Raw genomic sequence first — 23097 nt, forward strand, 5'->3', positions numbered from 1 at the left:
TGAGTGCCGGAGTCTCCTCAGCTGCTGCTTCACAAAAGAGGTACCGGGTCTGCACTGAACGAGCACACCAAGAAGCTTTTAAAAGCACAACCTGAGGTTTCTTACGGAAAACTGACAGCAGAGCAAACTCAGGAAGGCCTGTGGTAAATGACCATCCATTTTTTTTTTTTTTAAGATTTTATTTATTTGAGAGAGAGAGAGTGTGTGTGTGAGTAGGGGGAGGAGCAGAGAAGGAGGGAGGAGGAGGGAAAAGAATTTCAAGCAGACTCCAAGCTGAGCTTGGAAGCCGACACGGGGCTTGATCTCATGACCCTGAGATCATGACCTGAGCCGAAACCAAGAGTTGGACGCTTAACCAGCTGATCCACCCAGGCGCCCCTAAATGACCATTCTTGCTGCACCTGTGAAAGTAACCAGGTCAAATCTAATGAGGCCAGCCTTATTTTGTGGTCAAGACTAGTCTTTCTTTGAGATTAGTTTTTGATCAAAAGTGGGGAGATGAAGGAAAAAAGTTGTTTCAATAGAAAACTATACACATTTCATAGTACATTCTTCTAGGTATTCAGAGTCTAGCCCTCTTCATTGTCTTTGAGCCACTTGGCATCTTTTGTAAATTGCAGGTAACTGATGGAGATGCAAACTCTGTCTTGTCTGGTAGAGATTTAGTTGACTTCTCAGACAGTGTGGAAGAATCGGTTTTGATACCTACCTGCACTTTGGACTGGATCCTGCTAACCTTTCCCAAATTGTCAGTCCTTACTAAATTTTCAGTTCCTTCAGTTTCCATCAACATCTGGCCACAACTCTCCTGATGAATGTTTACAGTTTCTCTCTTTCCCACCTGACTTGGCATCACCAAGACCAAAGCTTGACCACCCAGATCTGTTTTGGATCTCTAGGTCATCTGACCATTTCCCCAGGCTCTGGAGAAACCCTGCGAGCTGAAGCCTGGTGACTTGTTATAAACCTGGAAGGACTCCCCACTACAGCAGACCCTTCATGAGCTAGACTTCCCTGGACAAGTGGGTGAAAGGCTTGGGTCACACATGCCTGCTATGAGAGGCAACCAAGGCTAGTAACAACATCACTAAGAGCATTGACATCTAGCGTGGGAGTTTTCAGAAACTCAGTAAGCAGTGCTGCTGCATAACTGAAAATATTTTCCTCCACCAACTTCTTTGAATTTACTGGATTAGATATTTTCAGGGTTCAACTCCTGGTACTTTACTTATAAAAAGCTTTTATATTAATATTTCCCTTTCCTATTTAGGCCCATCCCTCTTTTAAGATGTCTGATCTCCAGGACCCTGCCACCTGACCTTTGCCGCCACCTTCCAAAAGATGGTTCAACTGGTTTTACCGGAACCACACCAACAGGAATCCACGGGATACAAGTTTTCTTTTTCATTATCTCTTTTTATTGGAGTATAATTGGCAAATGATATTATATTAGTTTCATTTTTTAAAAGATTTATTTATTTATTTGAGAGAGAGAGAGCACGGGCAGGGGCAGAGGGAGAGAATCTCAAGCAGGCTGCCTGCTGAGTGTGGAGCCTGATGCGGGGCTTGATCTCACGACCCTGAGATCATGACCTGAGCTGAAACCAAGAGTCATACACTTAACTAGCTGAGCCATCCAGATGCTCTCCCCGCCTTTTTATATATATTAGTTTCAGGTTTGATTTGTTTCAGGTTAGAATTGATTCAATAATTCTATACATTGCTCAGTGCTCATCACGGTAAGTGTAATCACCAACTGTTACCATACAACACTATTACAATATTATTGACTATTTTGTATGCTGTGCTTTTTATCTCCATGACTTATTTATTTTATAACTGGAAGTTTGTACCTCTTAATCCCCTTCACCTATTTCACCCATCCTCTCCCACCTCCCCTCTGGCCACCACCAGTTTGTTCCCTGTATTTAAGAGTCCATTCAGATAGAATTTCTTAGGCTCTGCTTCATACACTCAGGAGGCTTATGATTGCCTCTGAGTTGTTCAACAGCAACTGACATTTGAAGGGAATAATCACACTGAATTTTCTTTGAGCCCTGTGCTCCTGGAAAGCAGAGAAACTCCCAACTCTTTTACGTTCTGAGAGATGGCTAATTGTGAAGGATCATCCTGTGCTTGCAGATTGGACCCTCCACCCTTTCTCACAACTCCCTTCTTCACCTGCTTCTGTGAAGTCCTAGGACCCTTCTGCTTGGAGGTGCTCCTTACTAATGAACCTTCTCCCTAGTGCAATAGACTGAATAAAATAGTCTTCTTAATTGTCCCATGCATTTTGTCTTTCACATGTTAAAAATTTACTTTAGCTTATTGTATGTTATGCATATTTTCAAATAATTTTCAATATTTTCAAGTAATACTGTTCCAGTTCAGTAGCATTATCACCTTATTTTTTATTTTTTGAAGATTTATTTATTTATTTTAGAGAGAGAGAGAGAGCACATGAGCGAGAAGGGCAGACAGAGAGGGAGAGAGAATTTCAAGCAGACTCCAAGCTGAGCACAGAGCCTGATGTGGGGTTTGATCTCATGACCATGAGATCATGACCTGAGCTGAAACCAAGAGTTGGATGCTTAACTGACTGTACCACCCAGGTGCCCCTGTTGCACTATCACTTTAAGACCATTAATTCAGAATTTAAAGAAAAAGGAATTGAATGATTTAAATAATTTAATAATTTAAATAATTCAAGAGACAAAATTTGTTTCTCAGAGCTTTAAAATTAGATATGAAATAAAAACTGTTAGACCATCTTACAGGGTAAATTATCAGCAACCTTGACTAGAGAAGTGCATCTAATGGCTGAGGGATCAATAAAGCTTATGCAGTTGATACTGCTAGATGAAAAGTAGGTAAAAGAAATTACAGAGGTGGATCTGTTTCTGGAATATTGGAGTAAAGGGCACGGTGGACTCGATCCCCAACAAAACAACCATTTAATGGGAGAAAATCATTAAAACAATAATTTAAAGCCCTGGAAATTATTCTAAGTGCATATAGCAAGTGGAGAAACAGTCATTCAAGAAAATCTACTAAATCTCAATAAGAAGTATGTAACAACTGAATCACAGCCCATTCTAGCCCATTCTTCCCCTGCCAGCTCCATCTTACAGAAATGCTACTCCAGGTACTCTACTTGGGGCAGCCAAAAGAGGAAGGCTTCCCCCTCCCAGACTCAACCTGTAGAGTAGAAGCCCTGCTACAGCTCAGTGAGCCAGGAATTCTGGGACCTCAATCCCTACCATGCTGGATTATAGGGGGAGGCTCCACAGCAGGAGGGGCAAGCCAAGAAGACAGGAGCACCATCACCCTAGAGACCACTTTTATAGAAGTGTTACTCTGGGATAAGAGGGTTGCTGTCCCCCGGTCTAGATCCTGTGAAGGGTGCAGAGATTCTGTCCAGGGGAGAGTCAGGCCATAAAGATTAAGAGCTCTCAGTTCTGACTGAGGGGGGCTAACTTTATTTTGGAACACAAGGTGGGAAATTCTGGCTAAGGGTGTTGTTGAAAACTATGGAGATTTTGGTCAACAGCAGTTAAGACAGTGCTTATAGCTCCATTATACTAGTGGCAACAAGCAAAATGGCAGAGCAACCAGAAATTTAACAGAGAGAACCAGGGAAGGAGATAGCCAAGAAGAGTGCTCCTCAGATCACTGTCAACCCTGGGTGTCAGAAAGTTTGTATATAAAGCATTCACCCACTGAGAAGAAATCACAGCAGGACATGGAGTAGACTTGGAAACAATTCCCAGGCTGCACAAAGACCCATCAACACAGAGAGGAAGACTTGCTGATACAACGGCCTTAAGTGCAACTTCTGACCAAACACTGGTTGAACAATAAGCTGCTCCGATGCAGGGGCAATGTCTAGGAAGCTGGGCTTTAACATACAATCACACATATCCCTTGGAGTCTGGAAGACTGTGTGCATGGCCAAGGTTGAGCATTTTGGGGAGTGATTGGATTGGGAAAATCCAAGCTCCTGGTCTCTGGCTGAACGTGGGCAAAAACCAATTAGCCAAGCAACCAACCAACAAATAAAAAAATTCCTCTAACTGTGATAGCAGCATCTAAGACACACACACTTTCAATGGTAAAGAGAAAAAATTTTTGACCAATAATGGCTTATGCTAACCCAGGGATGACCAGTAGGAAGCCAGGCTAAGAGATAAAAGCAAGACAAAATCTGAGTAGGGACATCAGAAGCTGCACACTGCAGGGGAAATAGGCTTTACAGAGTTGGTTCAGCAAGTCACTAAATAAATAAATGACCAAGCAAGCAACAACATCAACCCCTGGGGGATGTGGGGAATTAGTATCCAGAGTTGCTAGAGTATATAGCTAAAATGTCAGTTTTCAACAAAAACAATTTTGAGACATGCAATAAAAGAGGAAATTGTGGCACATACACAGGAAAACAACCCAAACAAACTGCTTTTGAAGGGGCCCAGATGTTGGACTTAGTAGACACATACTTCAAAGCAGCCATTGTAAATATTCTTGAAGAACTAATGGAAACCATACTTAAAGAATTAAAGGAAGAATTGGTGACAATATCTCATGAGATAGAGAATATCAACAAAGAGATAGAAATTATAAAGAAGAACCAAATAAAAAATCTGGAGATGAAAAGTACAATAACTAAAATGAAAAAAGTTACTGGGAGTTTCAACAGATTTGAGTTGCCAGAAGAAAGAATCAGTGACTTTGAAGACAGAGTAATAAAAATAATGCAATCTGTAAAATGGGGAGAGAAAAAGAAGAAAAATGATCAGAGCCTAGGAGAAATCGGAGACACCATTAAATGCATCAACATATGCATAATGGAGAGAAGAGATAGCAAGGGGCATAACAATTATTAGAAGGAGTTGTGGATGAATATTTCCTAAATTTGATGAAAAGCATTAATCTCTACATCCAAGAAGAATGAACTTCAACTAGGATAAACATCATCATAGTCACAATGTTGAAAGCCAAAGATAAAATCTTAAAAGCAGCAAGAGAAAAACAATTCATCACATATAAGGAAAGTGCATTAAGAGTGACAGCTGACGTCTCACCAGAAACAATGGAGGCCAGGGGCACCTGGGTGACTCAGTAGATTAAGCATTCAACTTTTGATTTCAGCTCAGGTCATGATCTCAGCGTTGTGAGATTGAGCCCTGCGTCAGGCTCCATGCTGTGGAGCCACTTAAGATTCTCCTTCTCCCTTTGCACCCCCCCCCCCTTTCCCTCTCTAAAATAAATAAATAAATAAATAAATAAATAAATAAATAATAAATAAATAAAAGCTTTAGAAACAATGGAGGCCAAAAGACAGGGTATGACATATTCAAAGTGCTTAAACTAAAAACCTGTCAACCAATAATTCTATATCCAGCAAAGCTATCTTTTAAGAACTAAAGACAGAGGGAAACTGAAAGAACTTATTGCTGACAGGCCTGACTTAGAAGAAACACTAAAATTCCTCAGACTGAAAGCAAATAACACCAGATAATAATTCAAATCCACATGAAAAACAATGTCAGTTAATTACAAAAGACAGTATAATTGCATATTTCTTCTCTCTTAACTGATTTAAAAAGTAATTACCTAAGATATATGTATATACATATATAGCTAGGCTTTTTACATATAGAAACATAATATGTGTCTACATTTTGTAAAAATGTTATTTGACAATAATAGCACAAGGGTGGTAGATGGGAACACAGCTATTTTGGAGTAAGGTAATGACACCAAATGGTAACTCAAGTCTACAAGAAATAGAATCAGAAATGCTAAATAAGGAGGTTAATATAATAAACTCTATAAATGTATAATTTCATTTACTGCAATTTCATCTCACTTCAATTTCATCTCACAGACTTTTAAAAGACGTCAGATTATGTAAAGTTATAATTAAAACAATGTATTCTGAGGTTTACAATGTAGATGGATATAGTACGTATAACAATAACACAGAAAAGGGAAGGAGACCTCTCTAGACCACTCCACCCAACAACAGCAGAACATACATTCCTTCTCATGCGCACATGACACATTCTCCAGGATAGATCATATTAGACCATGAAAACAAAGCTCAATAAATTGAAGATGATTGATAATACACAAAGTTCTCTGACCACAGTGGAATGAAATTTGAAATCAATAACAGACTGTAAATTTGGGAAATTTGTAAAATATGCAGAAATTAAGTAATACATTCCTAAAGAACAAATGGGTCAAAGAATAAATCAAAAAAGAAATGAGAAAATATGTTGAAATTAATGAAAATGAAGACAAACATACAGGAGCTACGGGATGCAGGGAAAGCAGTGCTAAGAGAGCAATTTATACCTATAAAAGTCTACATTGAAAAAGAAGAAAGATCTCAAATCAAGAACCTAACTTTTTACCTTAAGAAATTAGAAACAGATGAACAAACTGAATCCAAAGCAAGCAGAAGAAAGGAAACAATATAGGTTAGAGTAGAAATAAATAGAAAAGAGAAAAAAATAGAAAAATATCAATAAAACCAAAAGATGGTTCTTTGAAAAGATCCACAAAATTGACAAACCTTTAGCTGAACTGACTAAGAAAAAAAGAGAACACTCAAATAACTAAAACCAGAAATGAAAGAAAGGACATTCCTATCAATCTTACAGAAGTAAAAAAAGACTGTAAGAGAATACCATGAACAATTCTATACCAGCAAACTAGATAATCTGGACAAAATGGACAAATTCATAGAAATACATAAACTACCAAAACAAACTCAAGAAGGAACAAAATCTGAATAGACCTGTAACAAATAAAGAGATTAAATTAGTAATTGAAAAACTACCCACAAAGGGAAACCCAGGACCTAGCAGAGTCTTCACTAGAGAATTCTGCCAAATGTTTAAAGAATTAACACCAATCCTTCACAAACTTTCCCAAAAATAGAAGAGGAGGGAACACTTCCCAACTCATACCATGAGATCAAGGACTTGATTCCAGAACTGAAGAAGGACATCACAAAAAAGAAAACTACAGACCAACATCTCTTGTGAATATATACAAAAATGCTCAACTAAACATTAGCAAACCAAATCCAGCAACATACACAAAGGATTACACACGATGACCAAGTGGGGTTTATCCCAGGAATGGAAGGTTGGAATAATAGATGAACATCAATCATTAATCAAATGAAGAACAAAGGTGATATGATCTTTCGATCTTTCTGATATAGGGAAAGCATTTGACAAAATCCAACACCCTTTCATAATAAAACATGCAAACAACCAAGAATGGAAGGGACATTCCTCAACATGATAAAGGAATTTATGAAAAATCCTCAGCTAATATATTTAATGGTGAAAGACTACTTTCAGCCTAAGATTAGGAGCAAGGCTTCTATTCAGCAGCGTGCTGGATGTTCTAGCCAGGGAAAATAGGCTGAAAAATAAATAGAAGTCCTCAAGATTGGAAGAGAAGAAGTAAAACCGTCTGTATTAGCAGGTGACATCTGGTGTGTGGAAAAGTTTAGGAAATCCCTTATGAAACTATTAGAAACAATAAAGAAGTTCAGCAGCTTTGTAGGCCACACGATTAATATATGAACTTTCGTTATATTTCTATACATTAACTATGAAAAATCTGAAAAGGAAATTAAGAAAACAACTCCGCTTAGAATCACATCAAAAAATAATAGAATACTTAGGAATAAACTATCTAAAGGAGTGTAAGACTTATATGCTTATATGATTCTTCCAGGTGTCTCTTTCCTGGCCAGGAGCACACGCATGTGCTTATCAGTACGCAGCTGAAGACTGGAGGGGGGTCCCCTAGAGATCTTTGGAGCTCTCTCTCTGTGCAGCCTTCTCTTTTCGAGCACCAGTCCTGCAAAGTCTAGCTGCCCCAGTCCCCTGGACTCTCAGCTCCATTTCTTTGATTAAGGGAGTCCATTCACCTCTACCTGGCTTCCGCTTCCGTGGACGAAGATCTGGAAATGCCCTCGAAGCACTGAGCTGGGACCAGTTGTTTGTTTCCTGTTTCTTATGATCATTGTCCTTTGCTGCCTGATGGTCAATATCTTGAACACATTAGTTTTACATATTTTGTCTGTTTCATATATTTTGTCTGGTTCCTGCTGCTTTATTGTGGTTGGGTACAGATGTCTCCATAATTATTTTTTTTTTTGGGAAAATAGTTTTCCTAAAGATACATTATTATGTTAATATGTCATAATTTTCTTATTGATTTTTAAATGAATTAATAGCTAAGAAAATGTTTCATTTTAATTTCCAATATGGTAAATACTGATAGATGTAGCCCATGTAAATAAAATCCCTTTGGTATCCTCAGTCCTTTTTTAAGAGTATAAAACAAAGTCCAAGAAGTTTGAGAATTGCTTGCATAGATGAGTTTATTTAATCCCCACAAATCTTTATGAAAGAGTTACTATTATTATCTACTCTATTTTATAGATAAGGAGACTGAGGCGCAGAGCAGTGAAGCAGCTACCTAAGATGATAACGGTTAGTAAGTGCAAGACCGTCTTTGAACCCAAGTGGTTGCCGTCACTGTCTGTGCTCTTCAAACCACATGCCACACTAACTGTGGGTTTTTCAGCTTGTTTCATGTCTCAGCTTCACAGAAGAACATTAGCTGGAGGCCCCTGTTCTCCCACGAATCTCTTCCCACCCAGCAGAATCCTTGGGCTCCGAGTGTGTTCATGTTGCCAACTTGGGGTGTCCCCAGGGGAAAAGACGTGTGGTTGATCTCTGCTGTGCCCGTGCAGGCTTGGACTTCACCCTAATGGACTGGAACCTAACTGATGGATGTGCCAATGGACCTGTGGCTTAGCTCGGTGGTGCTTGTCAGAGGCCCCGAGCCTCCGTTTGCACATGCACGTTTAATGGAACAACACCCGTGCTGGTCAAAGACACTGGGCCTCAGGGGTCCCCAGACCTGTCTCTCCTGGGGCAAGCTTTGGATTAGCATACAACTACAAAAGTCTGAAATATGGAAGACAAGTTTGAGCACTAGTTGCCCTTTCAAACAGATTCTGTTTTTTTTTTAAGATTTTATTTATTTTTGAGAGAGAGAGAGCGAGCACAAGAAGGGGGAGGGGCAGAGGGAGAGGGAGAAGCAGGCTCCCCAGCGAGCAGGGAGCCGGATGTGGGGCTCGATACCAGAACCCTGAGATCATGACCTGAGCTGAAGGCAGACGCTTAACCTTAACCGATTGAGCCACCCAGGCGCTCCCAGATTCTGTTTTTAAAAGAATTCTTTCCATAAAGGTTTCTTCATATTACGGATTCCTGGGGTGTAATAACTTTTTTATTTATACAAATTCAGTTCAGAACTAGCTGTGTTGAGTAAAACGATATTTGAGATGCTAGAGCAATAGGAGTGATATGCACTGTACCTTCAGGCAGCTCATAGGAGTATGAAACAAGAATGTTTAAAATGACGTCCTAACCAATATTTACTGAGCAGTTTCTCTGAGTAGAGCCCTGTTCTTGGTCCAGTGGATAGAGCAGTGAACGAGGCAAGAGTCTGTCTTGGAGAGTTTACATTCTGGTGTATAGCATATTTATAACATGGAAGCAGGTTATTTTAAACAACATGGCAATCCAGCATAACATCACTGGTTCCAACAAGGAGTTGGGTGCTTTTTGTGTATCTAGCCAGCCTTTAGTTGGGTGCCGTGTTGCATAAACAGTTTCAACCTCAAGGGGTATAAAATTTGATTGAAAAACAAAACCAGGGATGCCTGGCTGGCTCAGTCGGTTAAGTGCCTTTGGCCCAGGTCACGATCCTGGGGTCCTGGGATCGAGTCCCGCATCAGGCTCCCTGCTCTGCGGGAAGCCTGCTTCTCCCTCTCCCTGCCTCTCCCCCTGCTTGTGTTCTCCTCTGACAAATGAATAAATAAAAATCTGTAAAAAAGAAATAAATAAATTAAAAAAAACAAAACCAGTTATCCTCAAAAGTGGAATCTACAGACTGTATACATAGTGCCCGTGAATGTCGGCCCCCTCCCCCGCAAGTAGCACAGGTTGGAGGAGACCTAGGGACAGTGTTACGTGCAGCACAGTGTGAATGATGCCCTGGAGCTGTCTGGCCGGGCAACTCCGATAAGTGCTACACGGGGTGGGCATCTACCATGAACAGATAATGTGAGATTGCAAACACAAAAGGATCACAATTGTGCACACAATACCCCCATGCAGATAAGACTGGAATCAAAATATTGTTGGCACCCATCTTTGTTGGTGAAACTAAATTCTATTTTCTTTCTTTCTGAAGATTTTATTTATTTATTTGAAAGACAGAGAGCACAAGCAGGGGGAGCAGCAGGAGAGGGAGAAGCAGGCTCCCTGCTGAGCAGAGAGCCCAACGACGACTGGGACTCCATCCCAGGACTCTGGGATCATGACCTGAGCCTCTGGCAGACACTTCACCGACCGAGCCACCCTGGTGTCCTAACTTTCTTCTTTCTATTTCTGGGCATTTCCCAGTACAATGAAATTTTTATAGCAAAAGATTAGAAAATAATTAACTTAAAATCATGTCAATAGTCCTGAGATTTCTCTCCTCTCAGGGAAAATAATAACTGGCAAGAAGGTGTCTTAGTAAGTGTTCTTGGGTCATTCAAAGTAGTTGCGGATTTTCTTTTCTCTGTGCCCTTGTAGGGCTCGGTTTTGGCCTGTGTACATGCTGTAAAACATCAGGCTTCCCCAAGGGGCTCATGAGCTCAGGAGTTTAGTAAATGCTCATTTTTAAAAAAATTGTTTTATTTTTTAGATTTTATTTATTTATTTGACAGAGAGAGACACAGCGAGAGAGGGAACACAAGCAGGGGGAGTGGGAGAGGGAGAAGCAGGCTTCCCGCTGAGCAGGTAGCCCGATGCGGGGCTCGATCCCAGGACCCTGGGATCATGACCTGAGCCAAAGGCAGATGCTTAATGACTGAGCCACCCAGGCGCCCCAGTAAATGCTCATTTTAGCGGCCACCAAACAGGTGCCCCCTTGGCGGCTGGTTGCCCCTTTGTTGGTCTCTCTGAATGCGGCGGGTGGCTGTCGCTCCTTTGTTCTGTCGTCCTGGCTGCCCAGCCTGCAGGGGAATGGGCTGTCAGTGGCCCGCCCCGCAGGCACCTCCCCAGGGAGGCCGGCCTTCCTTCCTGGCTTCCTCCACCCTCTCCTGACCCCAAGGTGCCCCCGGCCCAGCCTCCAGCTCCAGCCGAGCCTCCTGCCCAGTGAGAGGTGAGGCTGGAATATCTGGGCACCCGTGGCAGCTGGACACACCCAGCTGCTGCCCAGTCCTTCTCCAAGTGGCCGTGCCATTTCCGCCAGAGAAGTGGCTGGCGGTGCTCAGGGAAGGAAGCCGCAGAAGGAGGAGGAGTGGCGACTCAGCCCCCTGAGGTAGAGACACTGCGTGGCGTCCGAGTGGTGCTTTTTGCTCTCGAGATGTGCATGGGGCCCGGTCCCTGGTTCTCCCCGCCATTCCCTTTATGTCCTCTAAGTGCTCATGCTAATGTTGCTAATGTTGGGGTAAGGGAACAGCCCCAGAGTGGTCTGCCTCCAGGTTTAGCCTCACACACCCTTAGGTGGCCTGTGAATGGGGGAAGTCAGCTTACCTTGCTAGGCCTTCCACAGGTGAGGCCAAGTCTGGACAGTTTAGGGCTGGGGAGCATGGTAGGGGGCACAGCTCGTCTTTATTCTGCACGGAGGTTGGAGATACTCTGATGGGAAGACTGGTGGGTTGGCTATTCTAATGGGAAAGAGGAAGCAAAATAAACCCCAGCAAGTAGAAGAGAGGTGTGCTTAGGAGCAGAGAGAGGCTGGAGACCCTGCAGGGAAAGAACTCTGTGGTCACGGGGCACAGGTGATTCTTGTTGGATGACGCACGCTGTGATGCTTTAAGGTGCAAGAATGTGGCATTTCTGAATGCTCTTTGGGGTTGTTCTAGGCCTCTCTTGTTCCAGACCTGTAAGTTGCATCAAGCCTGTCCCAGAGCTAAGGTAAGAGAGAAATGTTCTTTTCCTTTTCGAAGGCCAAGGCCAGCCAGTCTTTGCAAAGCAGTTGTGAGCTCCGTGGCCCTGTTCTAAACTTGGGTAAACCAGACTCTCGAGAAGGGTTCTGTGTTCTCCACAGACTAAGAAAACCTCTGAGTCTCTTGTCGTTTGTTCTGCAAATGTTAAAAGAATTAGTGGATTATGATTCTGCCTTAATCGTAATCAAACTTCTTTCACCGAGCTCTGCTTGGGCCAGGAAGAAGTAAGGTCATTTTGGGCTGGTCAGATGACGTGTGTAAGAGTAGATCTCGGTTCTGAGGGCATGCTCACATTTTACAGTAGAAACAGTTAGTTGTTAAAGCAGCAAATGCTCTGCTCTCTGGGGGTACATAGAGGTGGGTGTGCTGCCCGCTATTCATTTTCGGCCAGCCTCCAGCTAGAGCGGTCCAGCTTTCCTCTGGGCGGTCCAGGCGCTTCCCGGCCCCTCCCTGGGGATTCTCACAGACCACTTCCGGAATTAAGTTTGGACTTGAAGGAACTGGTTAATTCCAGTTATGCACTACTGCTTAACAGTGGCCCAGTTGGGCCATTCCCAGTGCCCTGAGAGGGAGATGCCTAAACCAGATCCGGGGGGAGAGACCCTTTGGGCAGAACTGTTGGGGTGCCCTCGTGTCACATGGGCCATCATTAAACAAGCATGACACTGGTCCTGCGTGCTGGGAAGGCACACTGGCTCCTGCTGGGGCCTGGGCCATGGCGAGAGACCCTGAGATTTCCTCAGGGCTGCAAGGCCTTCTTGGTCCCCATTGTCACATGGGGGAGGGGGTTTGGCCCTAGACACGGGAGGAGGCCACTTGAGGTGGCCTTTGTGCTACTAATAAGGCCAGTCTGGTCAAGGGAAGCCCTGCCCCTCCCTTGGCCCTGAGCCCTCACCCCTGCCTTCGCACCCCTGGGCACTGGGCTGACTCAGGTGTGGTTGTCAGCTGGAGAGGGGGAGTGAAAGGGTGGTGTGGGGCAACGACGGAAATGCCCTGTGAACAGGGTGCTCACAGCCCCCTGAGCCCCAGAGGGTGTTGTGTCTATTCTTGCTTAGAATCTCCCACCTTTCTAAGGGTGGAATCCAAACGCTAGGGTGGCCCTCGTGCTCTGGCCCCCTGGCCCCTCTCCCTTATTTCCCATGCCCCCTGCCTCCCTGTTCTCCAGATACACGGCCTTATTTCTGACCTTTGAGCTACCCAAGCCTGTCCCACCTCAGGGCCACTGCCCTTGCTGTTCCCCCGGCTGGCTTTTTTCCTCATTCTGGTTTTAGCTCAGATGACACTCCTCAGAAGCCCCCCCCCCCATGTTATCCTTTTCTTTGCAGCACTGTCCCTGCCTAAAGTCATGTCTATGTTTTGTTTACTGTTCGTCCCCCACCCCATGTCCTCTGGTTCCCTGCTTTGCCCCCAGTGCCCCGAATAGCATAGTTGCTCTTGAATGAATGAGTCCGAGTGAGTGAATGTGTGAATGACCACTGCTGGACAACTGCAGCTCTTTCCTGCCAGTTTGACCTCTGGCTGCCCTGTAGGAGGCTGGCCCATGGTGCCTTGGATCCTCCATATCTCCAGCAGAGCTGAGCGATGCCCACAGACGCCACTGAGCTCTTGCTGGGCTTGCCCGTGGCCCAAGGATGAGGCATGCTGAGGGGCTGGGTCAGCAGCAGAGGGCTCTGGTTTGGCCACAGGCACATCCTCCTGTGCTCAGCAAGCATACTAGAGGAGGCTCGCAGGCTTTCCCTTGAGGCAGGGAACAGGTCCCTTTGGTGTTCTCCTTTCTACTTTTCATCCTTCTTGGTTCCTAAAGAACCCCAATATTCAATGAACCCCCAGCTGGGCAGCCCATTTCTGGTGCGCAGCCTCTAGCATCAGCAACTGTGAAAAGCATTTTTCTTTTTTTTTTTTTTTTAAGATTTTATTTATTTGCGAGAGAGACAATGAGAGACAGAGAGCATGAGAGGGAGGAGGGTCAGAGGGAGAAGCAGACTCCCTGCTGAGCAGGGAGCCTGATGTGGGACTCGATCCCGGGACTCCAGGATCATGACCTGAGCCGAAGGCAGTCGCTTAACCAACTGAGCCACCCAGGCGCCCTGAAAAGCATTTTTCTTAAAGAGGCAGATGAACCAAGAAATCATCCATACTTGAAGCTTAGTCAACCATCGAATTACAGTTAAACACTATCAGCTAAGACACAGCTGCAAAAGAACTAAGAAGTGCCAACTGCACCGGTTTCAAGATACCAGCGACTTAGGAGCAGAAGCCTTTTCCCAGCTCATTTCTGTAGGTGTAAGTCCGCACGTCACTCTGAATTCCATCGCTTACGTGTGGGTTGCTACCTTGCACTGTCATTTCTAGATAGTCTTCATCTGTTGCCAAGCTAGAAGTAATATGATGTTCAGCAGGGTTACCGTATCAGGCTGCTCAGTCCTGGCCTCACAGTGTGATATTTGGGCTGCTTCCAATCATAAGCTACGCTCCACAGCCCAGCTAGAAATACCTGCCCATAGGCCGAGAGACTGAGGGTTTTTTGTTTTGTTTGTGAAATGATTTTCCCAGAAGAGATTCCCTAAATGGTTTTGTATCACAGGGTCACTTTAAACAGCTCCTCTCTAACTTGTCAGTGGTGCTTCATCATAGAGAGGAGTGCTTGGTTCTCCTCCCCAACTTGGGCGTTTGGTTTTCTCATTGTAAAGTACCTTTTGCTTGGTGAGGGGTTACTCGCATACTTGGATGAAACGGTTATTTGCCCGGGAGGGCACTGATCTGGCATCTCAGTATGCCGTTGGGCTCACGACTTGAAGGGACGTCGTTCGACCTTGGCCTCCCTGGGGGCGGGACCCCGCGGACCAGGGGTCCCCAAGTGCCCCGCCCGGGGAGGGAGTCTGTTCCCAGAAGCGTCTGTTTGAGGAATGAAAGCGTGAAGGTGACCCCCTTTCTGATTCGGGGCTGCCGTGGGAACTCAGGGCTTGGAGCCAGCGGGGAGGTGGTCTCTACATCGTCCCTCTATGTCCTCCAATCCCCTGTCCCCCGCCCGTGTTCACGTTCCTGGGCAGCCCGGGACAGCGGAGGGGGAGCGCCAGGCAGGGTGTCCCGGCGGGACTGGGGGGCTCGTTCGCGGTTATTATAACTTCACTCCCTTTAAAAGGAAAACTATGCCCGGAATCCGGGGAGGTGGCGAGCGAAGCCCGGGCGGGGAGGACGTGACCCGCGCCCGCCGCAGGCCAAGCTCGGTGTCCCCAGAGCTAGGACGGCGCGAGTGGCGGGGCCCACCCCTCCGCCCCCACTTCAACTCCCCCCGCAACCTCGCGGGCGGGGCGGACCCCACCCCCGCCCCCCTCCACCCCCACCTCGCGGTCTGGGCTGGGCTGCGGGCGGAGCCGCTCTTGGCCTTTTTTGGGCGTCTCCCTGCTCCGCGCCCGGGACCTGCTGGCTGGTGCTCTTCTGGCTGCTGAGGCGTCAGAGGGGGTCCCGAGGCGACCCCGGGCTCAACGCGCGCGGCCACCATGACGGGAAGGTAACAGCCCCCCACCCACGCCAAGGGCCGGGAGGGCGCCTGTCTGGGCGGGACTGCGGGACCGGACCCCCGCCCCGACCCCTGCCCTCTTCTCCCGGGAAGCTGGCTGATCCACCTGCCGCGCCTCCTGCCCGGCCCCTCGACCACGGCTGGCTGCCAGGGTAGCCCTGCCTGTCAGGACCGGGGTGCCCCTATCCCCCGCCGGTGTCCGGCAGGGGCAGGTGAAGCTCCTGCCCACCCCACCGCCTACCCCTCCAAGATGGACAGAGTTAACCCCTCACTAACGGAGAACCGGGGCTCAGAGGGGTCGGGCACTCGCCCAAGGTCACAACCAACTAAGCAAGGTTTAAAACCGGACTGTTGGCTTCTATCAGCTTCCCTGACCCCCAGCTGTGTGATCCTGCAGAGATCTCATTTTTGGAGCCTCTGTTTCTTCCTCTATAAGCCAGGAATGGTAAAAATTTAGAAATGGTAAAGGGTCTATGTGAAGGCCTGGCTAGAACTCTGCCCAAGCACAAGCTGTTTGGGGTGAGGTGGGGGCAGGGCATTCCCCCAGGCCTGGCCCAGCTGGGGCTCTCAGGCCCTGTTGCCATTTCACAGATGAGGTAACTGAGGCCACAGAGGCTGAGTGACTCAGGAGGCCGGTCACATGTGCACTAGTGTCTGGCAAGTGTTGGCCTCTGCAGTCCTTTCTGGAACATGGCTGGGTACAAGTGCATGACTCACGGCTAGGTGGGAGGGGATGGTCTCTGAGGCCCAGCAGCCCCCTTCCAGCCAAGTCCTGGCAGGAGGATGCTCTTTGACTTGTGGCTTGTGGACTAAGAAAACCCTGTGGTTTTGCTAGGGAAAAGGGCTCTGAGAGGCAGTGCCCAGGAATGGGGAGCAGCTACAGAGGGCAGGGTGGTGGCCCTAAACCTGGGCTATGTGTAGAGTGGTCACCAGGAGGGCAGGGCCACACTGGCCTGGAGTAGGAGGACAGCTGGGACCACCCAAAATGGCACGTATCCTGTGACCCAGTGAGTCCTGTGCTTCCGATGCACTTGGCTGCCCACTCCCATCATGGCCTGAGTCTGCGGACACGACCGGCCTTCCGGTGCTCACCCTTTTGGTGTGCTTGGCAGCCCCCGGCTTTCCCGCTGCCTGCAGGGCTCCCCTGCCAGCTGCCTGGTTGCCCACCTGTGAGCTTTCGAGGCAGCGAAGGGAGAGAGTGAAACAGGGACAGCGCCAGGAGCAGTGCAGACCAGTGTTGAGGGGGGGTGGGACGTGTGCGATGCGGAGACTCAGGCACAGCAAACCCCCTAATAAGGCAGAGCCACACGCTGCCAGCTTTGGCGGCAGCTTCCACCCTGACAGCCTGCAGGGCTGAGGCAGAGCAGAGACTGAGGTACCTCTGTTCCCTGGGCAGGGGTCCTGTGGCCCCTGAGTCCCTTGGGCCTTCCAGGCAGATGGAGACCATCAGGTCAGCCGGCCGACAGCCCAGCAAGAGAAGCTGGGAAGGCAGGGAGGTGGTGGGTGCAGGGACCAGCTGGGAAGGCAGGGAGGTGGTGGGTGCAGGGACCAGCCTGCCTTGCTGCAGGGGTCCAGAGAAATAACGGTCATCAAATGAAGCAGGGACCAGAGTGCACCTTGGAAAACACTGGATAGAGTTTTTCCTTGTGAAAGTAACACTGCTCATCTCAGAGAGTTAGAAAAAACCCAGGAACAGAAAAAGAAAGAAAACACCCACAGTTCCACTCCTCAGAGATGCCCTTGGGAATATTTTGGTGGCTTGCTTCTTTTCTCGTGGTGTCTTTTCCTGCTCATTTGCTTTTCGCAGCTGTGAGCCGTCTGGGAGCATAGACTGACACCCTCCCTTGAAGTCAGCCTGCCACATGCAGTGCCCAGGCCAGGACTGGCTCGCCTCCCCCTCCAGCACAGGTGTGGGGCCGGGCCAGCTGAGGAACGGACGTCCGACCCGACCATTGGGGTGGGCGAGGTTTTTCCTGTCCCAGAAGCTGTGGAGTTTCATTTGTACTCCGTTGCGTGCCACCTTGACCTCTGCATATCCACTGCCCCCATGAGACGCCGGGATAGTACTCACACCGGGATCCTGGTTCTCCGCGCATCCGCGCGCGCGACCTAGAACCAGGCCGACCTTTGGCAACAGCCCTCTCGTCGTACACCTCACACACCCCTGGGGCTCTCCCTGCCAACTTCGTGAAGTGCCAGCTCCCCACGGGACCAGAGTGGGCAAGGCCAGAGGGAGGGCAGTCGAGAGCCAGTGAGGGGGCCTAGAGTGATGTACACGGCGGTGCACTTTGGAAACACACCTCTGGGTGCTGCTGAGGTAGAGGTGGTGTAGGAGGCCCACAACAAGGGGGGCTCCTCCTCAGCAGCCTTGGGGATGGGGAAGAGGAGCTGGATCAGGGGGTCTGGGAGCTGCAGTTGGAGGACCTGACCGAGAGGATGGAATCCAGGAGGATGCCCAGTCGTGGTGGCAGGCGTGGGCGCGGGGCTAGTTTGGGCCACGAAGGATTTGAAGAGCTGTGACAAGTCCAAGAGGAAGCACTGGGAGGCGGCTGGATAAGAGGGTCTGAAGCCTGGGAGAGGACTGAGCGGGGGAGAAGGGTAAGCGAGGTCTTGAGCATGGGTGTGGTTAGGGAGGGGCCATGCTGTGGGATGGAAACTCAGCCCTGGCGTGCGGCCCGAAGACTCTGGATCTTAAAAACACCCAAGGCTTTGTCCCAGCTGAAGGGACCTTTGACATCACCACTGATCCACAGGGAGGATGTTAGGACCCAGGCAGGGCACGTCCCTGCTCGGGGATCCAGCCTGTCAGGAGGCACTCCTCCAAGTGCAGCCTGGGACATGGCGCCCACAGCCGGTGAGCTCAGTGGCTTGGCCTGCTGTAGGGTGGGGTCCCTCCCACCACGTGACCCGTCGTCTGCAGAGGCTGCCGCGCGCCAGATCCCGAGCTGGGGACTGTGCCGAGTGGGGCTGCTAGATAGATCCCTGTCCTCACATCCACCCGCATCCCCGCCCTCCACAGTGCTCTCAACCGCTCGCTCCCCACCTTCCTCAGGAGCATGCCCAGCGGCCCCCTTGGCGGCAGAGCTGAGGTGTAGCTAGGGTGGCAGCCAGGGCCCTCAGAGCAGCGCATGGAGCCGTGTGAAGCAGATGACGAGTGCCGCACAGCTGGTCCCTGAGCCCCAGGCCAGGCCCGGTACCCCCGGTGACCGCTCACCTCCTCCCTTACCCTCTGCTTCCGGAGTTGACTCCGACCCTGCGAGTGCAGTGCCGTGGCAGACGGAGGGCCTGATCTGTAGTGGGTCCAATCCCAGGCTGAAAATACCCCCCACCTCAGCTCACTTCACACTACCAACATGACGCTAACCAGTTCACGAAATTCCTGAAAATTCAGCAGTGAGCACGTGGGGCCTGGGGCGAGTTGGCCTGCCCCCCACTCCCCCGCTCCGTGGAGAGGGGCCGGGCTTTCCACGCACCGTGGCTGTCCCCCCTCTCAAGCTACACTGGTTGGCTCTGCTCCATCTGTCACGTGTGCATTCGGACGTGTGTGTTCCTTAGGTCTTCATTTCCGAGTAGGGTGGACAGAGGGAGGCACCTTAACTCTCCTTGTTCTGTTTATTCAAATCTGTTAAATTCCTGATGATGGGGGCGCCTGGGTGGCTCAGTCGTTAAGCGTCTGCCTTCGGCTCAGGTCATGATCCCAGGGTCCTGGGATCGAGCCCCGCGTCGGGCTCCCTGCTCAGCAGGAAGCCTGCTTCTTCCTTTCCCACTCCCCCTGCTTGTGTTCCCTCTCTCGCTGTGTCTCTCTCTGCCGAATAAATAAATAAAATCTTTAAAAAAATAAATTCCTGATGATGAAAATTTGCTCAAGATGACCTAATAAGGTGAATATGTTAATGAGATACTTACACGAGAGGATAATGTGTCCCTAAGATGACATGACTGAATGTATGTATGTAACACCAAAGATGTGTCCACACTGATGCTGGAGTTTTAAATGAAGATAAAATCGTTCAAAATCAGATTTCATATGGGGTAAGAAGGTTGGAAAATGTCATTCATCTGAGGCGTACCGAAGGACCCAGCCTCCTGGTGAGCCAAGGCGGGAGGTGTGGGTGGGGGAAGCTGGCTCTGGTGGAGAGGCTGTTCCCGGTGGTGTTGCGGGCTGCCCTGGGGATGGCAGTCACTGCTCAGCCACAAGAGGGTGGCAGCCCTCCCTCACAACTTGCTGGTGGCCCTGGCCTCGGTCCCTGCCTCTAGTAAGCTATGTAGTATTCTTTACTACACGTGTGCTTTTTAGACATTGGTGATATAATTCACATACCATAACTATTTCAGGGAGTACAATTCAGTTGATTTTAAATACATTCACCATTTGTGCAACAACCATCACCACTAATTCTTGAACATTTTCATCACCCCCAAAAGACACCCCATGCCCATGTGCAGTCAATCCCTAGCTCCTGGCAGCCATTAATCTGCTGTCTGTCTCTATAGATTTGCTTGTTCTGGATATTTCCTATAAATGGAACTATATATTATGTGGCTTTTTTTGGCCTGGCTTCTTTCATTTAGCATAATATTTTTAAGGGGCATTTATGTTGTAGTATGAATCAGTACTTCATTCCTCTTTTGGGGGGGTGCAAATAATATTCCATTGCATGGCTATACCACCTTTTGTCTATGTGTTCATTTGTGGTGGACATTTGAATTGTTTCCACATTTTGGCTTTTATGAATAATGTTGCTGTGAACATTTCTATATATATTTTCCAGTCTCTTGAGCATATACTTCGGAGTGGAATGGCTAGATAATATGATAATTCTATGTGAAATTTTTTGAGGAATTGCCAAGCTGTTTTCTGAGTAACTGCGTACCTTACATTCCCACCAAGAAATGGGGAGGGTTCTAATTTTCTCCACACCCTCACTGACACTTATTGTTTGTTTCAGTGAGTGTGAAGTGGTAGCACATTGTGTGTGTGTGTGCTTTTTTTTAGATTTTATTTATTTATTAGAGAGAGAGGGACAGAGATAGTGACAGAGATAGTTAGAGAGAGCATGAGTAGGGAGAAGAGGGAGAAGCAGGTTCTCTGCTGAGCAGGGAGCTGGACTCAGAGCTTGATCCCAGGACTCCAGGATCATGACCTAAGCGGAAGGCAGATGCTTAACCGACTGAACCACCCAGGCGCCCCACATTGTGGTTTTGATTTTCATTTTCGTAACAATTTGTCATGTTGGGCATCTTTCCATGTACTTATTGGTCACTGGTCTATCTTCTTTGGAGAAATGTTTATTCAGATTCATTCCCTATTTTTAAATTGGGTTGTCTTTTTATTGTTGGATTTTAAGAGTTTTTTATGTAGACACTTACCAGATATATAATTTGCAAATATTTTCTCCTATTCTGTGGATTGTCTTCTAACTTTCTCGATAGTGTCCTTTAATGCACAAAAGTTTCAAATTTTGATGAAATCCAATTTATCTATTTATTCTTTGATTGCTTGAATTTTTGGTGTCATATCGAGGGAAGTGTTACCTAATCCAAGGTCATGGAGATTTATACCTATGTTTTCTTCTAAGAGTTTATACTTTTAACTCTTATATTTTGGATTTCAACCCACTGTGAGTCAGTTTATATACATGGCCTGAAGTAAGGGTTTAAAACCATTCTTTTGCATGTGGCTACCCAATGGTCATAGTATCATTTTTTGACAAAACTATTTCTCCTCATTAAATTGTCTTGGCAGTCTCATTGAAAATCAATTGATCATGGATGTGTGGGATTATTTCTGGACTCTCAATCCTATTCCATTGATATATGTGTCTGTCCTTGTACCAGTACCAGACTGTTTTGGTGCACCTGGCTAGTAAGTTTTTTTTCTAAACTCTGTTTCACTTATTTCTGCTCTAATCTTTATTGTTTCCTCCCCTATGCTTGCTTTGAGTTTAGTTTACTCTTCTGTTTCTGGTTTCTTACGGTGGAAGGTTAAGTTATTAATTTGAGATTTTTAAAAAATATATAACTATAAAGCTATTTTGTACTATACAACTATTTGACTATTATACAACTATTTTTTTAAAGTAGGCTCCATGCCGAACGTGGGGTTTGAACTCATGACCCCAAGATCAAGAGTCACATGCTCTACTGACAGAGCCAGCCTGGCACCCCTATTATACAACTATAAATAACTATAGTTAAAACCATACACCTATTTACAAATATAAATTTTCCTCAAACACTGCTTGAGCTGCATCTCATAAATTTTGGTGTGTTGTGTTTTCATTTCAAGGTCTTTTCCAAATTCCCTTGTTTTCTTCTTTGACTCAGCAGTTCTTTAGGAGTATATTGTTTAATTTCCACATATTTGTAAATTTCCTAAATTTCCTTTTATTATTGATTAGTGATTTTATTCCACTGTGATCTGAGAATATGCTTTCCATGATCTCAATCCTTTTAAGTTTCATGAGGCTCTTCTTATGGCCTGGCATATGGTCTACCCTGGAGAATGTTCCATGTACACTTGAGAATGTATGTTCTACTATTGATGGGTGGAGTGTCCTATAGATGTCTTTTAGGTGTAGTTTATGCCTTCTATATCCTTGCTTAGCTTTTGTGTAATTTAGTCTATCCATTAAGAAAGTTGAGTTTTGGGGCATCTGGGTGGCTCAGTCAGTTAAACGTATGCCTTCGGCTCAGGTTATGATCTCAGGGTCCTGTGATCTCAGGGTCCTGGGATCAAGTCCCACATTGGGCTCCCTGCTCAGCAGGGAGTCTGCTTCTCCCTCTCCCTTTGCCCCTCTGCCCCTCCCCCCGCTTATGCTCTCTCTCTCTCTCTCAAATAAATAAGTAAAAATCTTTAAAAAAAAAGTGGAGTATTGGCATGTCTATTATTGCTAAATTATCTATTTTTCTCTCATTCTACCAATTTTTGTTCCAAGTATTTTGAGTTCATTATTAGGTGCATATATGTTTATACTTGTTATTTATTTTTGATGGATTGATGCTTTTATCCCTATAAAAGTTCCTTTATTGCTCTTGTAACAATTTTTGTCTTAAAGTCTATTTTGTCTGAAGTTAGTATAGATAGCCACTCCAGTTCTTTTTTAGCTGCTGTTGGCATGGTATATCTTTTCCATACTTTTACTTTCAAACTATTTGTGTTTTTGTCTAAAGTGAATCTCTTATAGAAATCATATAGGTAGATCATGTTTTTTTAAAAAATTCCATTTGCTAATTTGACTTTTAATTGGAGAGTTTAATCCATTTACATTTAATGTAATTATTTTACATTTACCATTTACTATCTTTTATATATATCTTATGTCTTTTTTGTTTCTCAACTCCTACACTATTATTGCCTTCTTTTGTATTAAATTATTTCATTATGTTGTTGTTTTTAAATCAGATGGGAAAAATGGGTTGATAAATAAAAAGTACATTTATATTGTCTTTTATTTTTATCTATATAGTTACCTTTACTATGTCAAGGTTAAATATACTTTGCTGCTTTTTATTTCTTCATGTGGATTCAAAT

The 23097-nt window shown here is 46.3% G+C and overlaps 1 protein-coding gene across 5 annotated transcripts in view; it reads left to right on the plus strand.

Moving 5' to 3' along the window:
* LIMS2 (LIM zinc finger domain containing 2) overlaps positions 1–23097 on the plus strand; it is a 70810-nt gene that overhangs the window by 15182 nt on the left and 32531 nt on the right. Inside the window, exon 3 of one of the 5 annotated variants that reach the window (XM_036099971.2) lies at positions 8472–8522. The exons of 2 other annotated variants lie outside the window; for them this stretch is intronic. Coding sequence is in view for 1 of the 3 variants with exons in the window: in XM_036099969.2 (XP_035955862.1) it covers positions 15544–15554 (11 nt within the window). In the remaining 2 variants the exon portion in view is untranslated. Of the gene's footprint in view, positions 1–8471; positions 8523–11236; positions 11413–15383; positions 15555–23097 lie in introns of those variants that run through there. 2 more of the 5 variants (XM_036099972.2, XM_036099969.2) reach the window with 2 other exon arrangements.

The sequence above is a fragment of the Halichoerus grypus genome, chromosome 4 (assembly GCF_964656455.1).
Source record: "Halichoerus grypus chromosome 4, mHalGry1.hap1.1, whole genome shotgun sequence".
NCBI lineage: Eukaryota > Metazoa > Chordata > Mammalia > Carnivora > Phocidae > Halichoerus > Halichoerus grypus.